Here is a 17,093-nt window from a genome sequence, read left to right as displayed (position 1 = left end):
GATTTAACAGTTTTCAGGTCTAATATGTTGAATTATCATGAAATTTATTGGCATCATAGCATTTTTTTTTTTTTTTACGAGATTTGTGGTGTTAGTTTTTGATAACTTCATTTTTAATTAATTAAACTGACATTAAAAAAAAGGTTAAATATGATGTGAAGTGATTGGTTACAGGATGGAACTGGGAGTGGACCCAAGGCGGGCCGGCTGACATTCTGTTCCTCCTAATCCAGTAATCCTTCCTGCCTGCCTCCTACCGAAAAATAGGGGAAAAAAAAAAAAATTAAGCGAAGCAAAGGCGAAGTTGAATAGTGAAAAGTGATGGGTCTTTGTCTTCGTAATTGCCTCTGTATCGTTCTAATTGCGACGGCCGCTGTTGGTGGCGTCTCCTCAAATCACGGAGTGTTCAGCGTCAAGTACAGATACGCTGGCCGCGAGCGCTCCCTCAGTCTCCTTAAAGAACACGACGCCCGCCGCCAGCAACGTATTCTCGCCGGCGTCGATCTTCCATTAGGCGGCTCCAGCCGCCCTGACGGTGTCGGGTTCGTTTCATTTTCTATGTTCTTACTATTATTATCGACTTTGCCTTTAAAAAAATTATGATTTGTTAGACCAAAGACTGTATGATCATTACGAATTGTATTTTATTTATTTATTTTTTGTTAGGCTTTATTATGCGAAAATTGGAATTGGAACACCTCCAAAGGACTATTACGTACAAGTTGATACCGGGAGTGATATAATGTGGGTGAATTGCATCCAATGCAAAGAATGCCCAAGAAGGAGCTCTCTTGGTATTGAGCTTACGTTGTACGATATAAAGGACTCATCCACTGGGAAGTTCGTTACTTGTGATCAGGAGTTTTGCCATGGGGTCTACGGAGGTCCGTTGACTGATTGCACGGCTAATACGTCCTGTCCGTATCTTGAGATATACGGAGATGGAAGCTCCACTACTGGATACTTTGTACAGGATGTTGTACAATATGATAAAGTGTCTGGGGATCTCCAAACTACATCAACAAATGGAAGCCTCATTTTTGGGTGTGTTGTCTGTCTACACTTTTGAATGCTCTCTAATTCTATTGCATATTTATATGTTTGGTATTTCTGCAATAGCTATTTACATAAATATTTTGATTTTTTTTCTTTTTTGAGGATTCTTTCCAGTTATCAAAGTGCTCTAGGCTTAATCTCTTGACCATTGCAACTTATTAGCGTAACCATTTTTAAAGTTTTATGATCAATTATGGTAGTTTCTTTGTTTAGGTCGAGCCGTTGAGGCTTTCCAGTTGCAATCTGCATCAAATAATGACCTATTACGCACATTTGAACTTATATTTTAATTTTTCATATTCTTCTCTTTTTGTTTCACTTTCTCCTTTTCCACAAATCTTTTGCATCGTATTTTGATTCTTAGATTCTTCTTTGCATGTCTTAAATTTTAATTTTCTTAAATTCTTGGAGGTTGTTCTTCAAGAAAAAGGCTCGTGGTGCGGTAGAGAAGGTACTATAAATGATTGTCTCGGAGATTGGGTTAACTTTAAATTTTATCGATTCTGTAACTATGTTTTTTTCTATGGGAGATTGTGAGATTTCACTTCTTATATTTAATCATTCATGTGCTCATATTAATGCCATAATATTAATTATTTATTGATTTATTATTCTTTTTTGAAGTTGTGGCGCTAGACAATCTGGGAATCTAGATTCAACTAATGAAGAAGCACTTGATGGGATAATTGGATTTGGAAAATCTAATTCATCTATGATTTCACAACTTGCTTCATCTGGAGGGGTAAGAAAGATGTTTGCTCACTGCTTAGATGGAGTAAATGGAGGTGGTATCTTTGCTATTGGGCATGTTGTCCAACCAGAAGTTAATAAGACTCCATTGGTTCCCAATCAGTAAGTGTAATGTTTCAATTTAAGGTTTTTGAGTGCTTTTTTATTTCTTTTTCTTTTTTAATTTTCCTCTGGCCAGATTTTGTTTGTTTATTATTTATTAATTTATTTTGATAAGAAAAATTATTGTTTTATTTATTTTTTTAACATAATAGGTTCCGCAACTCGATTATCCTAATTGTTTCTTTTGGATGAAACATTCAGAGGCTATATTGATCATAACTAGTAGAAGGCATATTTAACCAAAAGGAAAATGAAAAAGATTGGGGCAGAAGTATGGGACATCCCCACAAATCTGGCAAATACCAATATACCCATGGACCTGAAAAATGATACTTAAAACTGAAAAAACCAGCTTGTAGGACCAAAGAACAACTAAGGAAATCTTCTTTGAAACAAAAGAGTCTTGTTTATCTTTGTTCACTATAAAAGGATGAAATAATGAGTTTTTATTTACTAGGATTCAATGCTTCATGGTATAAATAAAAATTTCAAGTTTCGATATATCTTGTAGAATGTTAAAGTTATTGTATGCAAGTCAAGCATGCATGGTACCATTTCTTGGAGATGGAATTATGGAAATCATCAATTTTGAAATCTGCTTTTGTTATGAATTGTTAGTGGCTGTAATGAGATACTCCAACCATGGAATCAACTGCGTAACGTCATATAAAGAACATAAATTCTTGTTTATGGTCTCAGCTTCTTGAGAAAGGCAAAGTTTTTTTTTCCTCTTTTTTTTTTCCCTTGAAGCCATACTTATTTTATTGAAATTTCCCGTTATTCATTGTATTGACATTGTAGAAAAATTGTTCATTATTCAGCACTTAAATTTTCTTCCTAATCCTCTAAAATCTTGGGGCATGAAGATTTCACCTATTAAGCTATATGCTATTATTAAAAAAAATTGTAGGCCACATTACAGCATCAACATGACGGCAGTTCAAGTTGGTCTTGATTTCCTAAATCTTCCCACCGATGTATTTGGAGTAGGAGACAATAAAGGTACGATAATAGACAGTGGTACAACCTTGGCCTACCTTCCAGAAATGGTTTATGAGCCATTAGTAAGTAAGGTATGTGATGTAATAGAATATATATTTTGGAGAAGTTCAGTGGAATAAGCCTCCTTACAATTTTATATATTTCACTTCAGATAATCTCTCAGCAGCCTGATTTGAAAGTCCATACTGTTCATGATGAATATACATGCTTTCAGTATTCTGAAAGGTATGCACTGTACATGCGGTATTATATTATGAAAGCAACATGAATGTTGACACTGAAAATTCTTTTTCATGTGAAAATCTCAAAAGATACTAGCAGAAAAATGTGATTGTTATTGTTTTCCTTTTTCTCTTTGGATTGTGCAAAGCATCTTTGATTCCAAGTATCACTTGGAGACTTATTTGTGTGGCTATTGTATTTTTTAGATATTTATTTTAATAAAATGTTAGGTGCTTAGTGTGCAATTACTAGTTGCTTGGTAGAATTCCTTTTCTTTCTTTCAATTGATGAGTGAAAATCATTTAAAAAGGATCACACAAGGACTTTTTTATTATTATATTTGAATGACTTTAGCATTGAATGTTAGACTACCCTTTTGGAAAGACAATGCCAGATTTTAATAATTTTATCAGTATAACTGCACACTGGTTAGATACTAGTTGTTTTAACAAGTAAGATCTCTTGAGCAGGTACAAGAGTTCTTCCGACAGAATTTGGCCCGCTTCTTTAAAAAAAAAAACCTAGTATAACTGCTCATTCTTTTATTTGTGACTCCACTTTGTTCATTTTGATCAGTATTTTTCTTTTTTCAATCTTTGGAAAGAATGTTCTGTATCAGATGCTCAGTTCTATATGATTACTAAGTGATTGGTATTCGATTTTGTTGGTGGAGCTTTCTTACCTTTATTAGTATTCTACGAGTATCACAAATTATGATCAATCTCTGGATTCTAATTTATAATTCTTTTGGTAATTTAACTCTTTATTTTCTTTTTGCTAGATGTGTTTGGATGTGTAATTGACGTACTGAATTATACATTGCAGTGACACTGAATTTATTCAATATTAGTTCCAGGTAATGGGTCAAACAGTAGTTTTACAGGTACACATTTTGTTTTCCATGCAGTGTTGATGAGGGATTTCCAAATGTCACTTTTCATTTTGAAAACTCAGTTTCTCTGAAGGTTTATCCACATGAGTATCTATTCCCCTTTGTAAGTATTTTGAACTATAGATATTTATGAAAACTCTTTCTTTATTGATGTTTTCATTGGTATTCTTGCTTGCTCCATTTTATTTTTCTCTCAAGTATTGCGCATGGGAAGAATTTACCAAACTTATATTTCTGTATAAACAACTCAAACTCAGTTTTTACAAAGTTATCATCGCTTTAACTGTAGCATATGCCTTCCCTGCACTTGTGATCTTGAAAGATAAGGCACTAACAGTGGCATAGCTGGGGGTCAAGATACAAATTTATCAAAATGGAGGGGTATATTAGGTGCCTGGAAAATATTTTGAATGTAGTGAAATCATTTGCTTTTACCAGTTGTCCTGTGCTTTTTGTTCTCCCGACTAGTTTCTTGATTTGAGCACTAGCCTTATTCTAGCCAATTACCTTAAATTTCCTTCTTCAAATGTGTCTGTATTGATGTTTGGTACATCTTATTTCTTTGGCTTACCGGCAGGTTATCAATATTGCCTCGGTTGGTTTTATCACTTTATTTGGATTCGAGACATTTAGATAGTATTTCCAGTTTCTGTTATAGTATATGCTATGTATCCATCTGATTTACTTTTGAAATCTTGATATTTCATACATTGGACGGATATGTACATATTTTGCTTGAAAATGTTTGGACCAGCCATCAGTTTCTTGGTTAATCCAGGGCTTTAAGTTTAGATAACTGCCTAAAATATCGCACACTGCTTTCTGTCTTCCTCTAGAGCTTATCACTCCTTGGTGATGTGGGATTCCCCTTTTTCTGAAGATGGTCAAGCAGCTTAAGCTTCTGATTTTGTTATTCCTTGTCGAAGCTGCGGTTCTTGCATAATATTTACTATTTATCTTCTTCTGTAGCAATATTATTTTTCATTGGCCATTTCTGTGAATAATTTTATTTAATGATACTTGTCTTTACAGGAGGATTTGTGGTGCATAGGTTGGCAAAACAGTGGAATGCAATCTAGGGATAGGAAGAACATGACTCTTTTGGGAGGTATACTCCAAGAACTTCGACATCATGATGTTAAACTTGAATGATTTACTTTCTGAGTAAACTCGATAGAACATAAATTATTTTCATGCTTTTTATTTATTTGGCAGACTTTTAAGCACACACTCAGATGTCACTCTCCTTTAAAGCACAGCCCAGTCGATTTATTCGTGTCCTTCAGAGGCATATTTACCTAAGTCCTTGTCAAAAGTAAATATTGACCTTTTCACCTTGCCTACATTGTTATTCACATACTCCTATCATTTGTAAGCATTTGATGCACATGAAGAGAGAAATATCCAAAATGTATGACTGCATGACAAGGTAAATGGTGAAAATGGATGGAAAATTCTAATTCTAGTAACATAATTTTCTTAAATAAAGATTGTTTTGGGTGCATGGTACACTCAGCTGCAGTGTTCATATTACATTTTCCCAGAAGTTAATATTTAACACTCCTTGCTCTTTTAAGTTTATTCATGCTGCAAATTGGCATCACCTAGTTACCAAGCTAGCAGCATCTTAAAGATTCGTGAAAGCAAAGTCGTAACTATAGTCAGTATGAATTATGATTCTTTCACTTTTATAGGACCCGATAAAGTGTAATCTTTCCATAAGTATTAAATAACTATTTCAGAATATTCTTACTAGCCTTATCTGTTGCTTTTTTCCCTTGCAGATTTAGTCCTTTCAAATAAGCTAGTATTGTACGATCTTGAAAACCAATTCATTGGATGGACGGAGTATAACTGTGAGTGTATATTATTTCGTTATTATGTTATAAAGTGTTTCGGTTTATTGTCTTCTATTTCCATATTATCTTCTTTTATGGTTCTGACCTTAAAATTTCAGTAGTTTTCTCACAAAAGGGAAAAATCTCAACCTTATCAATGATATCTATGGTTTATTTCAGGCTCTTCAAGCATTAAAGTGCAGGATGAACGGACTGGAACAGTTCATTTAGTTGGATCCCACTATCTTTCTTCCGATTGCAGTTTGAATACCCAATGGTGTATAATCTTACTTCTGTTGAGTTTGCTGCTGCACTTACTGATACACCAGAGTTAATACAAAATTCAACAGTCAACCAAGATAAAAGAAGTTGAATATAAAAGGAAATTCAAAAGGGTCAATTCATAAGTTAGTACATTTGAGTGATTTCTTGACTTATGTATATAGGCTTATACCTAAGAAAACACCTAGGATGAAGTTGTGTTAGACATTCACCAAGCTTAATTTTACTGTTATATTGAATCAGTGGACATTTGTGAAAAGCATACAACCAGCTTTAAGTAGTTGGATTTAGACTTTGATTTATACATATTGGCTAGGTAGCGCTGGAATTGTAATTAATTGTTTACAACAATTTTGAATGAAGCTGTAAATTTATTTGAATGATGTATTATATTCTGGGGCACAGTATTTTCTGGGTAGTTCTTTGACTAAATCATATTTACTAGGGCTGATGAGAATTTGGAATTTCTAACCCTTAATTACCTGTGAGCTTAAGTGCATGTGATTTGTTTTAAACTTTTAAATAGGGTTGGGCACTATTTGGTCCGGAACCGATTGGTTCTTGAAAGGCTAAAACTGAATAGGAACTAAATTTTAGAATCGAACCAAAAATCGGTTTAATAGTATTTGGTTCAAGAAATTTAATATATTTTTTAAATATTTAGGCTTTTTACCTAAATTTGATTTTTTTAAAAAATCTAATTCAATTGGAACCATTAACAATTCTTGCTTTATGCAAAAAAAAAAAATTATAAAATTATTTAATAATAATTAAGTATTATTTTGAATGCGAGTGTGTGTGTATTTTCAATTTTACCATTGGATTGATTGGTTTTTTTGTTTGATTCGATTTGGTTCGTACAAAAAAATCAATTGGTTCACAGTTTTTGAACTATTTGATCGAACCGAAGGCTTAACCTACTTTAGAAGTATGCAAGGATCACGAAATCCTTGCCATGTAAAGACTATTGACAAGCATATTGATCATTGATGGTTATACCTAGAGAAATAAGAGTTTTATTTTTGAGAGCTTTGTGGGTGTGTTTCTGTGTTATCAAGGACAACTCCACAGTGAGAAATCACCATAATTGAAATTAAGACAACCATCACTCGTAATCTCCTCGGCTTACAAATCGCTAATGAAGGATCATTAGCCTAACACTTGAACTTGTCTTTAATGGGTTTAGCGGAGATTTAGGTGATATGGCTATTGAAAAAAACTCAACAGGAAAGTAGATACCCTCTTTGCATTAAGCTTGGTTCACACTAGAGGCAAATTAAACATAAGAAAATACAGAAGAGTATGAGGCATCACTCGCACTGGAAGGACCAAGTAGCGGGTTGCATGACATACTTGGGATGTGAATAATTGAAAGAAAATGTTTGTAGCGGTGACAGAGGGAAGCCACTGTTAACAACACAGTTGTTGTATGAAATCACCTTGAGCAGTCTGGGATTGACTAGAGCCTGAGAAAAGTTCCCACATTTCAAGTGGATATTAATAACTGGACACATAGGGCAGTTGTTATGCACCCGAGCCATGAATGTTGGAGGACTGCCGAATCCCACCTGAGTTTGTTGCAGAGTTGGAGAATATTTGCTGCATTTCTCTCCCTTACCTGCAAGCAATAGAAAATCAATCAGTCAAGTCAGCTGATGAGCTGTTACTGAAGATTTATATGTATGTTAGCAATGTGGCTATAGAGAGAGAGAGAGAGAAACCTTGGTCTAGGAGAGAAGCAAATGTGAGGCAACTGCACCACAGAAGTAATTTGAAAGCTTTGTGGCTCTGCATATTTACACAATTGATCTGCATACAATTGTGCATTGCCTGTGAGTGTATGTATGTCTGTAGATTGATTATAAATAGGCACTAAAAGGAAACTAATATTGTGTGGTTGTGGTGGTTGTGGAAAGAATGAGCATTATCATTTATCAAGAGTCACATGCTTGTAACTTCTTGATGCTTCACTAGCTACCAAATAACCTTCTTCACAATCACATGGCCAGAGTCAGCAGCAGCTGAGTTCTTTCAAATCACATGCTTTGCTTTGCTAGGTTGCTCACTTTATTGGTTCGTACGCGGAACATGTGACGCAAAAGCCATGTTAACATTAACAGTAAGTCACCAAGACGAAAGAAAATGAAATTGTTACATTCTTAAGTATTTTATGTGGCTGCATCAGCAAATGGTTGCATATTTTAACATGAAAGTTCAAACAAGATAATTGGAAATCGAGGAACTGCTTCATATATACCAAATGACTCTGGATCTATCCAACTGGTTCTTTTCCGATCACAAGTTATAAGGCTCATTCTAAATTTATAATTGTTATTAGGTTCGTCGCCCCATCTGGTGCTGTCAATAATGTCGAAGGCATCAATTCGAGCTCTTATGGAAGCCTCTTCCGCTTCCCAAAAAAAAAAAAAAAAAAAAAAAAGAAAGTGAAATATTATTAGTAGGAGTAAATTTTTAAGCTAGTCTTGTTTTATATTTTTAGACTATTAGACTATACTATAAATATATGTATCTAGAGTTTCGGTAGACTCCAGATCGTAATATATTGTAAATTGTAGCAATTAATTAAAAAAAAAAGCTCATTCTAATACAGTGGCTTATTGCGCATTTTCTTATCAAATATCCCTGTAGAAGAAGAGGAGGAATTCTTTATTGCACATTTTCTTATCATATATCCATGTAGAAGAGGATAAATTCTCAGAGTTAAGCTTGCTGCGGCAGCCACACCAAAGATACGGGCCACCATGTCTACTACGTGTTTGTTTGAGATTTGAGAGGACCAACCTAGCTATACAATGATACTACACTTAAACCTATTAAGAGGACCAACCTAACTATATAAAAATACTACACTTAAATCTATTATGAAATCTTAATTTTAAATTTTGTTTGAATTAAAAACCAAGTCCATCTGAGAATTCAAATTCCCCAGCGATATTACAAGAATTTGCGAAAATGATATTTGAACAAAAGCAAGATAAAATGGGGGAAAACTGTGAACTTTCTGACTTTCATGTGGCTATTAGCGAAAAGAAAGCAAATAATCATTGTTATGTAGCTGATTAATTTACACTATCTATTTATCACCACCAAAAATTTGAAAAAAAAAAAAAAAAGCCAAACGGTATATAAGGGTCCTCTAGAATAATTTATAAACGCTGAATGGCACACATATTTAAAAACCTTTTGTCTGCTTTTTCCTGCCTCCCAAATCCTCTAGAACTGAAGCTTCTTTAACAACATTGCAGGCAGAAAGTTTCAAAGAAAATTTCGCAATACCACAGCTAGTTGAGAAAATAGGCCCTACCCGAGCTTCCAATAATAAGGAAAAAGCATTCACAAGTCTTTAGACATTATTGTATGTCCTCTATGGCATTGGTAACACCATCAGAAACTGGCGTGTCTCTTGTACGCCCTGAAACCATCAAATACCATTCAAAAGCAATTAGAAATACATATTACACAAAATAGTATCTCCAATCACTGTAATGCTGGTCCCCAATTCAGAGAGGTGAAATAGAAAGACACATATTTGAACTCAAATGTTATCCAAGCATAAAGAGAGGCCCAACACCTCACTTTTATACCAAAAGGGATAACCAATCTTCAAATATTCTTTTGTTTAGACCCAAAGATAGCCATTAATCTTTCTGATTCCTTCTCTTCTTGCCACAACCCAAATTATCATTTCATTATTCACTAAACTAGTCAAATTACTGTTTGCATAATTATTCTTCAGGTGTGAAACATTAGTAAATCTATGGAAATAACCTTCTTTTTTTTTTCATGCAAATTCTGACTTTTGATCCAAAGCTGTCTTGTTTTGCAGAACTTTCATCAACAGAAAAACATCAATAACATTGATCTGAAAAGGCTTACCTTTTTTTTTCTTGCCTTTCATAGATGATGACTTAGATTTTTTATTGGATCGTTTCTCTTTCTCAGTGAAGAGATCCTTGTACCTCTCCAAGACCCTTTCTTTCTCTTCTAATAAGCCCAACACTTCGTATGCATCTGCAACTCTCTGCACTATTGATTTCTCTGGAGGTTTACGATCAAAAGCTTCAAGACCCTTGAAAAGCTTTGAGACACAATTATGACAAGATCACATACATAGGTTAGTAACCAAGATGATAAGTATGAAAAGGAAAATCGACCATGACTCAGCAGCAATTTAGTCCAACAATTTAATAACACACCTATTGCCTAAAAGATTGCATATAACAGAGAAGCTAGCAAAATCAAAAGACATCATCAATAAGGGGCAACTTACTGGATGTCCTTGTTAAAGGGTAAAAAAACATGTCAATGAAATTCTAATTTGTTTTTACTTCTCCAACCAGAACACTTTACTGTGCATATAAATATGGTCTAAAGACTGGGATATCACACTGATAGCCTGCAACTTTGCATCATCATCATGAAATTATAAGTTGTGTTTATTTCTTCGGCCAAATTACTTTAGCGTACATATACATAAGGCCAAATATTACATATCGCATTAATAGCCTGCAACTCCTCCTCCTCCTCCTCATCATCATCATGAAATTCTAAGCTGTGTTTTTTTCTTCAACCAAATTACTTTAGTGTGCATATACATAAGGCCAAATATTAGATATCGCACTAATAGCCTGCAACTCATCATCATCATGAAATTTTAACTTGTGTTTACTTACTACTACTATTCACACGCGCGCACACACACACACACACACACACACACATCTCAAATGTAAAGTCTGGATTTTGGGAAGAAAGCATATCCAAATTTAGAATGAATTTCAAAGTTCGCTTCATTTCTCCAACCAAATTATAGAAATAATTATTATTATTACTGCACGCACACTTCTCATATGCACAGTCTGGATTTTGAGAAACATCCAATTGTCTGATTTCGGCATCTGCCTAAATCAATTAGTCAATTTAAAAAATTCTGACAATCAACTGCTTTTCCTGTCTGTGGGGTCCACATAAAAAATTGCAAAAAGCAAAAATGATTGTTTCTCTCCTTTCCCCCATCCCCCCCCCCCCCCCCCCTTCATTTTCCTGCAGGCGAAGCGTCGCTTTTCTTTTCTTGTTTGCAAGGCCCGTGTGAAAAAAGCAAAAAATAATTTACATATATATATGTAACATGTAACTGAGATGATGAAAAAGTTCAATTGTCAAGATCAAATTTAGATAAATATTTCATGCTTGATCAACGTGGGCAGATTAATGAAATGGATATATATCTTTGCAGTTCTTGTAAGCACATGATTCAAAAGTGTACCTTTATGAGCCTCTCCAGCATATTGTTTCGATAATAAATAGCGATCATGCTTTTGCATAATTGCCAAGGGACAGAGTGGAGGTCTATACCAATTCTCTTCTCCCAAAACTTGTGTGCTTCTTCTGCTCTGTGGTCCATATCTAAAGCCCGTATTAATTGTCCACATGTGCCCATTGTAGATCCCTGCCCCTTGCTTAACATCCATTTGATTACCTAGAAATTTTTGAAGAAATGAAACTTATGAATCATTAAAGAAACATAATGTCCCAGTACTATTTTAAACATTCTTTCTACATGAAGACCAAACTTTGATAGATAATAAAGTAATCAGATTTTACCAGTTAATGAAGAGTTCAAATTTAAGCAACTGTTGAGGCAAATGGTATAACTTGTCTAAGTTTAAACTTTCAAATTTCACGTGAACATATGAATACATATTACACAAGTCAAACTCATCAGGTAAGGGAGCTAATAAGGTATTCAATCAATTAAAAAGAGATTTGTTCCTACCATGATCTCACTTCGCACTGGGTTTGTACATTGCTAAGTTATGATCTTAGCAGATTGGCAAATTTTAAGATCAGTGCATAAAAAGATACACATAAACTCATGCAAAATCGCATTGTAAGAGAGATTTTTAATCACACCTGAACTACTCTGTGCCACTGTTGTTCCTTCTCAAGAGCAAGCAATGCCTTCTTAAGTGATCCAACAGGAAAGTTTTGCTCCCATGCAACCCAAGCATCAAGAGTGCCATAAACATCTTCTTTACTGTTCTTGAGGTCAAGAAGCTGCACACACAAGCTTAGTCATTCAGAAAGGACTAACAGCAGTAAATGAAGATCAGAAATTTTAGCATACAAATTTTGCTTGAATGTTGATTGAACTTATTCATAAACATGACAAGCTATCCTAATATTATAGATAAAAACAAAAGGAAAATGAAAAAAAAAAAATCAGCAGGCGCCACTGCATCTTGAGAAATAAATAATACATATGCCCCTACATTTACTTTGACAAGTTCAAATGAGAAGAAATGGATGTGAGGTTTGATTCTCTTTCACCCTCATAAAGCTCATAGGTACAGAAAATTAGAAGCAGAGTAATAATACAGTAGAAACTCTTTGTATTGATTCTACTTACAGTGTTTACAAGGAAATTAATCTTATCCTTTCTCGGGACATACTCCCCAATTCGAAAATTCCGTGTACTTGCAGCATTTCTCTCTGGATACTGATCTACGGATTGGTTGGTGCGTTGACCCTGGATGATTGTTGCAAATTAATGGATACTTTGACCGACACCACGTCCATTAAAACACACTCATCACATAAAATTATAACAAAAGCCATTCAAATAAATGCAAAAATAAAGATCATTCACCTCTAATGATGACATAGACATAGCTTTTCCAATGATTTGATTAGGTATTTGAATTTTTTCCACCGATTTGTAAATGGAATTCAGGGTTCGGCCAACCTATAGAAAAAAATATATATATACGACATTTAAAAAGTAAGCTATAAATAAATATTCTATTTAAATGAATTCAGCCATGAAACAGACTCGATCAATAACTGCAATAGAAGAAAACCTAATACGTTCAAAAAATAAATAAATAAAATTGTGAAGGAAGAGAAACTGACCAGGTAAGATGTTGCAGGTGACCTCCACATTTGCAGTTGCAGCTTCAAACTTATTCGTAGTTTAAAAATCGAATAAATAAAAAATTCGCGGCAAAATCCGCGGCCGTCGATGACCAGAGCAGCTGTTAGCGCCGTGCAAGTTGCATTGAAAATGCTTTTCCAAGAGTGGGGGTATTATTATTATTATTATACGTCTTAAAAAAACAATCATCAGACATAGTGCTGGTGAATGATGAGGCCATGAGGGCTAAGGAGCGGGAAAATCCGGGTGCGGATCGTCCAGACCCCCGGAAATCAGGGGACACGGGTTTAAGGGATGGTGCGGGCCGGGTTCAGTTCGTATCGTTTTACCCAGAGCTAGTTTTGAGTTTGTTCTAAACCTGAACCCGAACATCCGTACCCGGATTTTGTATATAATGAGTTTTTAATTCAGAGTTCAAAATTCCCAGTTGTTAATTTTGTGGTTTAACAATTCAGGTTACATTTTCTTCAAGATATTAGTCATTACAAGCATTTATTGACAATTAATTCAGCAAAAATTGAATGGAAAATTATTCGTACACCTCCTGCTTTCACGTACAACAAAAATATCTGATCATTGAAAGGCGCGGTCTAAATGGATTTTTTTTTTAAAAAAAAGAAATAGGTTTATATATTTATACTTTTTATTATAAATTTATAAAAAAAAAATTGTAATCAGTAACCCGACCGCTGGTTTCAATCCGCATCTGGATTGGTCCGGATTGTCGGAGTCTTCCGGTTCTGGAATGGATACCCGTTTTTGTGCGGCACATCAATTTTCACAATTCACAAGAATGTCGTAGTAAACTGGCAAAAGTCCTGCCACAATGCAACAAAAATGCACCAGGCTGTCCTCTTACAGATCAAACAGGCAAGAAACATAACTCTGTCGGCAGGCTTCCAATACATCTTTGGATTAACAAGATGAGAAATGATAAATAGCACGTGATCCATGACATAATTGACATTTGTAGGTATGCAACAAATACCCAAGCCAAAACAACATTTCCAATGGGAGCATGAATCATTATTGCGACTAAAGAAACCAGAGGTAAAACGAAACTAGGAGTCGATATCCCGGAATAAATAAAATATAAGCATATACTTTACAATTCTGCTATTGAAACACACGAGTGGTTCATGCGGTTCATCATTACATATGTAACCAGATATAACGAAGATTTTACAAACCAAATGAATCTCAAATCTACAACGGCAATGAAGAGGGGCAGACCAATCCACACACTAATTGACCTTGCGCAATATATGAAAAGATGGAAAAAAAAAAAAAAACTTACAACAAATAGTTTAATTAACCCCAGTCTTATTGTAATGGTACCCACCTAGAGAGAGAGAGAGAGTCACTCCCACAATAATAGCTTGGCTACAATAAACGTCCTCAAGAAGATGCAGCTGAAGGTGCGGTGTTTGGGTTGAAGGCTTTCTGCTCAGCACAAGAGAGTTCTTCATTAGGTCCTGCCTGCTCTCGGCCAACACCCAACAGATCAAGGTAATACAAGTAATGAGAGACAATGTTGTTCATAGCATCAATATCACCCTGACCGCATACGCTCTCACCATAGAGGATATTCATTGTGGTACCAAAGTTAGGTCCCCGTTTGGACAAAGTATCATTCTTGGTGGGCTTCCAGTTGCCAACAAAGGCATCATGGGCTGAAGGCTGGGATTTCTTGACTGGGGTCATCCACTTCCAAATTGCAGCCTCAAAGGCAAGGGTAGCATTCTGCTCAATGTATTCGGGATGATTCAACAGATCTGCCTTCAATGCTTCCCCAGTGGCTCCATAGTTATAGTTCCTACAAATTACAACAACAGAAAAAAAAAAAAAAAAAAACGTATCATTGACATTGTGTTTGAAAGAAATGAACTCAATTCATATTGGCTGTTGTTTCTATTCTATAATAGAAACTAATAATAGGCATTTAAAGTAAAAGAAGAAAAAACATCAAATCTATCGAAAAATATAGATTAATGCGAATTGAACACATTGCTTCTTGACCCCCAAAATCCGAATATAGAGATCGTAGCATTTGCTCTGTGGACCATACAGTTAATCAATCATGCTGCCTGATAATGATATGACAAACAAAAGCTTTGAAACAAGTCTATCATCTGCACTATCACTAATTTTTTCCCAGCTCAGCTTAGGTAAATCAATCAATATCAACATGTAAAGTTACAAGGAAGATTCATATCCAGCAACTGAAATTTGAATAAAAGAACTATGACGAAAAGGTAAAAAGAACACGCATACCAGTATATAGGTATAGCACCTCGGCCATAGTACTCAGCTCCAGGGGTGCAGGGATATGTGTATTTGTAGGAATCATCACAATATGACTGACTGGGGCTCATTTCATGGTTGTAGCAAAGTCCCCAGGCCAATGGTCCTCCAGTGGCCACTCCATATCCACCTAATTAAGCATACAATACAAACATTACAGCCGTTACAATATAAGCCTTTTATTTTACTTCTATTTTTTTTCTTTTTCATTCTAAGCATAAACATAGCATATAAGATAATAGCAGCATACTGTCAATTAAATCCCATCTCACCACCCATGTGCGTGGGTACAATTCGAGCTGCACAGCTCTTGTTTCAACCCAAAACATTTTAGCACCAACTGAACTCGCTGTTAAATCAAATTTCAACCAAATAAAAACAAACAGTGACCCCTTCTTCTCCGAAACAGTCTCAAAGACCCTATTCAGAAAATTATGGCCTTCGACTACAGTGACAAGAACACAAGAGGGTCTCCACGACCGTCGCCAAAACCACAGGGGGCCAGCTGTATTTTTCACAAACAAACAGCTGCCCAAGTTCTAATACTGCATTTGCAATAAATAAATAAGAAACAAAAAAGTCGAACCCAAGGTTTAGCTCCATTGGTAAGGAACGGTCTTCCTAAGGCTCAGGTCTTTAGATTCGAGCTTCAAGACTCAAGAGTTAGGAGCTAATAATATTGAAAGAGGAAACATAGATGAGTACTTACAAGAGGTCTTGCAGCCCACGTGGGCAAGAAAAGCGCAAATCTCCTTCATCTTATCAAGCTTAGTACCGGTGGTACCGAAGCCGAGGGGCTGATATTTGACGGTGGCAGTAATGAAAGACTGATAATCCCAGAATCCCACGGCATGTGCCACCGGCGTGTTCCTTTTCGAGAAGAAATTCTCAAACTGGTAAACCTGGAAATAGTCTGATATCGTCTCGTTACAGCAGAATTTCGACCATGTTGGGCACTCCCACCCTTTTATGCAAACTTTTTTCCCCTTCAACTTCTTCACTATCACCTTCTCTGATTCATCTCCATTTGCCAAACTCACTGCCAGTGCCAGTACTAGTGCCACTGTCAGTGTCATTGCCACACTGCCATTCTTCATCTTCATTTTCTCGTTCTCACCAGATCTACCTGTTGTTTCGAGATTCACTTGGGGGAAGATGAGAGAAATGGGAAGCAAGGGATTTGACAAGGCGGATGCAGCGTCCTTTTCAGGTTCCGTAAGACGAGTTGTTTAAATGTCGAACACTGTTTGGAGAAATCAACGGTGGATTTTCCGTTAGGTTGAGAAATGTGTTGGAGATTTAAAGCGATTACAGGCTGGATTTGGAGGAAGGTACCTTACAGAGGGACGGGACCCACACAACTCCACCGACAACTAACCAGCGGAGCAAAAATGTGACACTTGCACACTTCCACTTCACTTCGGTAAATGGAAAATGGAAAGTTGTAAAAACGTGATGTTACCGGGTTGGCAAATGGAACGGGTCGGACCGAGTCACTTAAAGCCCAACTCAAGACCAGGCCTTTTCTTCGGAAGTTTAGGCCTGTAACGGCTCTGTCCCATCTTGACCAATCCGGGCTTGAGATCGGGGGGAAGATTGGAATTTTCTAAGCTGGGTCCTTAAAGAAATCTAATAGAGTGAACGAAGAAATTTAATGAGTGCAGTATGAACGTTGTGGGTAGATAGAGAG

At 35.8% G+C, this 17,093-nt stretch overlaps 4 protein-coding genes across 5 annotated transcripts; 1 reads left to right on the top strand and 3 right to left on the bottom strand.

The window, feature by feature from the left end:
• The first annotated feature begins 180 nt into the window (after positions 1-180).
• LOC102630150 (aspartic proteinase 36) lies at positions 181-6,524 on the top strand. 2 transcript variants are annotated; one of them, XM_025099060.2, is made up of 9 exons: positions 181-542; positions 667-1,044; positions 1,681-1,908; positions 2,819-2,972; positions 3,062-3,135; positions 4,040-4,127; positions 5,057-5,132; positions 5,809-5,880; positions 6,043-6,524. In XM_025099060.2, the coding sequence occupies exons 1-9, from the start codon at positions 322-324 to the stop codon at positions 6,195-6,197; spliced, it is 1,446 nt and encodes a 481-aa protein (XP_024954828.2). In that variant the 5' UTR covers positions 181-321; the 3' UTR covers positions 6,198-6,524. The 2 variants fall into 2 exon arrangements, with proteins under 2 accessions (XP_024954828.2, XP_006478891.2); XM_006478828.4 differs by having other exon boundaries at positions 183-542; positions 2,819-2,981.
• A 690-nt stretch (positions 6,525-7,214) lies between these two features.
• Positions 7,215-8,092, bottom strand: LOC102629678 (uncharacterized protein At1g05835). Its single transcript, XM_006478826.4, has 2 exons — positions 7,866-8,092; positions 7,215-7,762 (listed from the first exon to the last, which is right to left on the bottom strand). Exons 1-2 carry the CDS (start codon positions 7,969-7,971, stop codon positions 7,455-7,457), a joined length of 414 nt encoding a protein of 137 aa, XP_006478889.2. The 5' UTR covers positions 7,972-8,092; the 3' UTR covers positions 7,215-7,454.
• A 1,048-nt stretch (positions 8,093-9,140) lies between these two features.
• On the bottom strand, positions 9,141-13,352 carry LOC102629182 (pentatricopeptide repeat-containing protein At4g18975, chloroplastic). Its single transcript, XM_006478825.4, has 7 exons — positions 13,078-13,352; positions 12,815-12,910; positions 12,575-12,694; positions 12,079-12,222; positions 11,432-11,644; positions 10,042-10,243; positions 9,141-9,577 (listed from the first exon to the last, which is right to left on the bottom strand). The coding sequence occupies exons 1-7, from the start codon at positions 13,105-13,107 to the stop codon at positions 9,516-9,518; spliced, it is 867 nt and encodes a 288-aa protein (XP_006478888.2). The 5' UTR covers positions 13,108-13,352; the 3' UTR covers positions 9,141-9,515.
• A 798-nt stretch (positions 13,353-14,150) lies between these two features.
• Positions 14,151-16,664, bottom strand: LOC102628916 (chitinase-like protein 1). The gene is made up of 3 exons (XM_006478823.2): positions 16,113-16,664; positions 15,374-15,533; positions 14,151-14,915 (listed from the first exon to the last, which is right to left on the bottom strand). Exons 1-3 carry the CDS (start codon positions 16,504-16,506, stop codon positions 14,498-14,500), a joined length of 972 nt encoding a protein of 323 aa, XP_006478886.2. The 5' UTR covers positions 16,507-16,664; the 3' UTR covers positions 14,151-14,497.
• Between the last annotated feature and the right edge of the window lie 429 nt (positions 16,665-17,093).

Source organism: Citrus sinensis, chromosome 3, assembly GCF_022201045.2.
Source record: "Citrus sinensis cultivar Valencia sweet orange chromosome 3, DVS_A1.0, whole genome shotgun sequence".
Classification (NCBI taxonomy): domain Eukaryota; kingdom Viridiplantae; phylum Streptophyta; class Magnoliopsida; order Sapindales; family Rutaceae; genus Citrus; species Citrus sinensis.
Note: the sequence above shows the minus strand (reverse complement) of the source record. Positions and strands in the feature narration are given on the sequence as shown.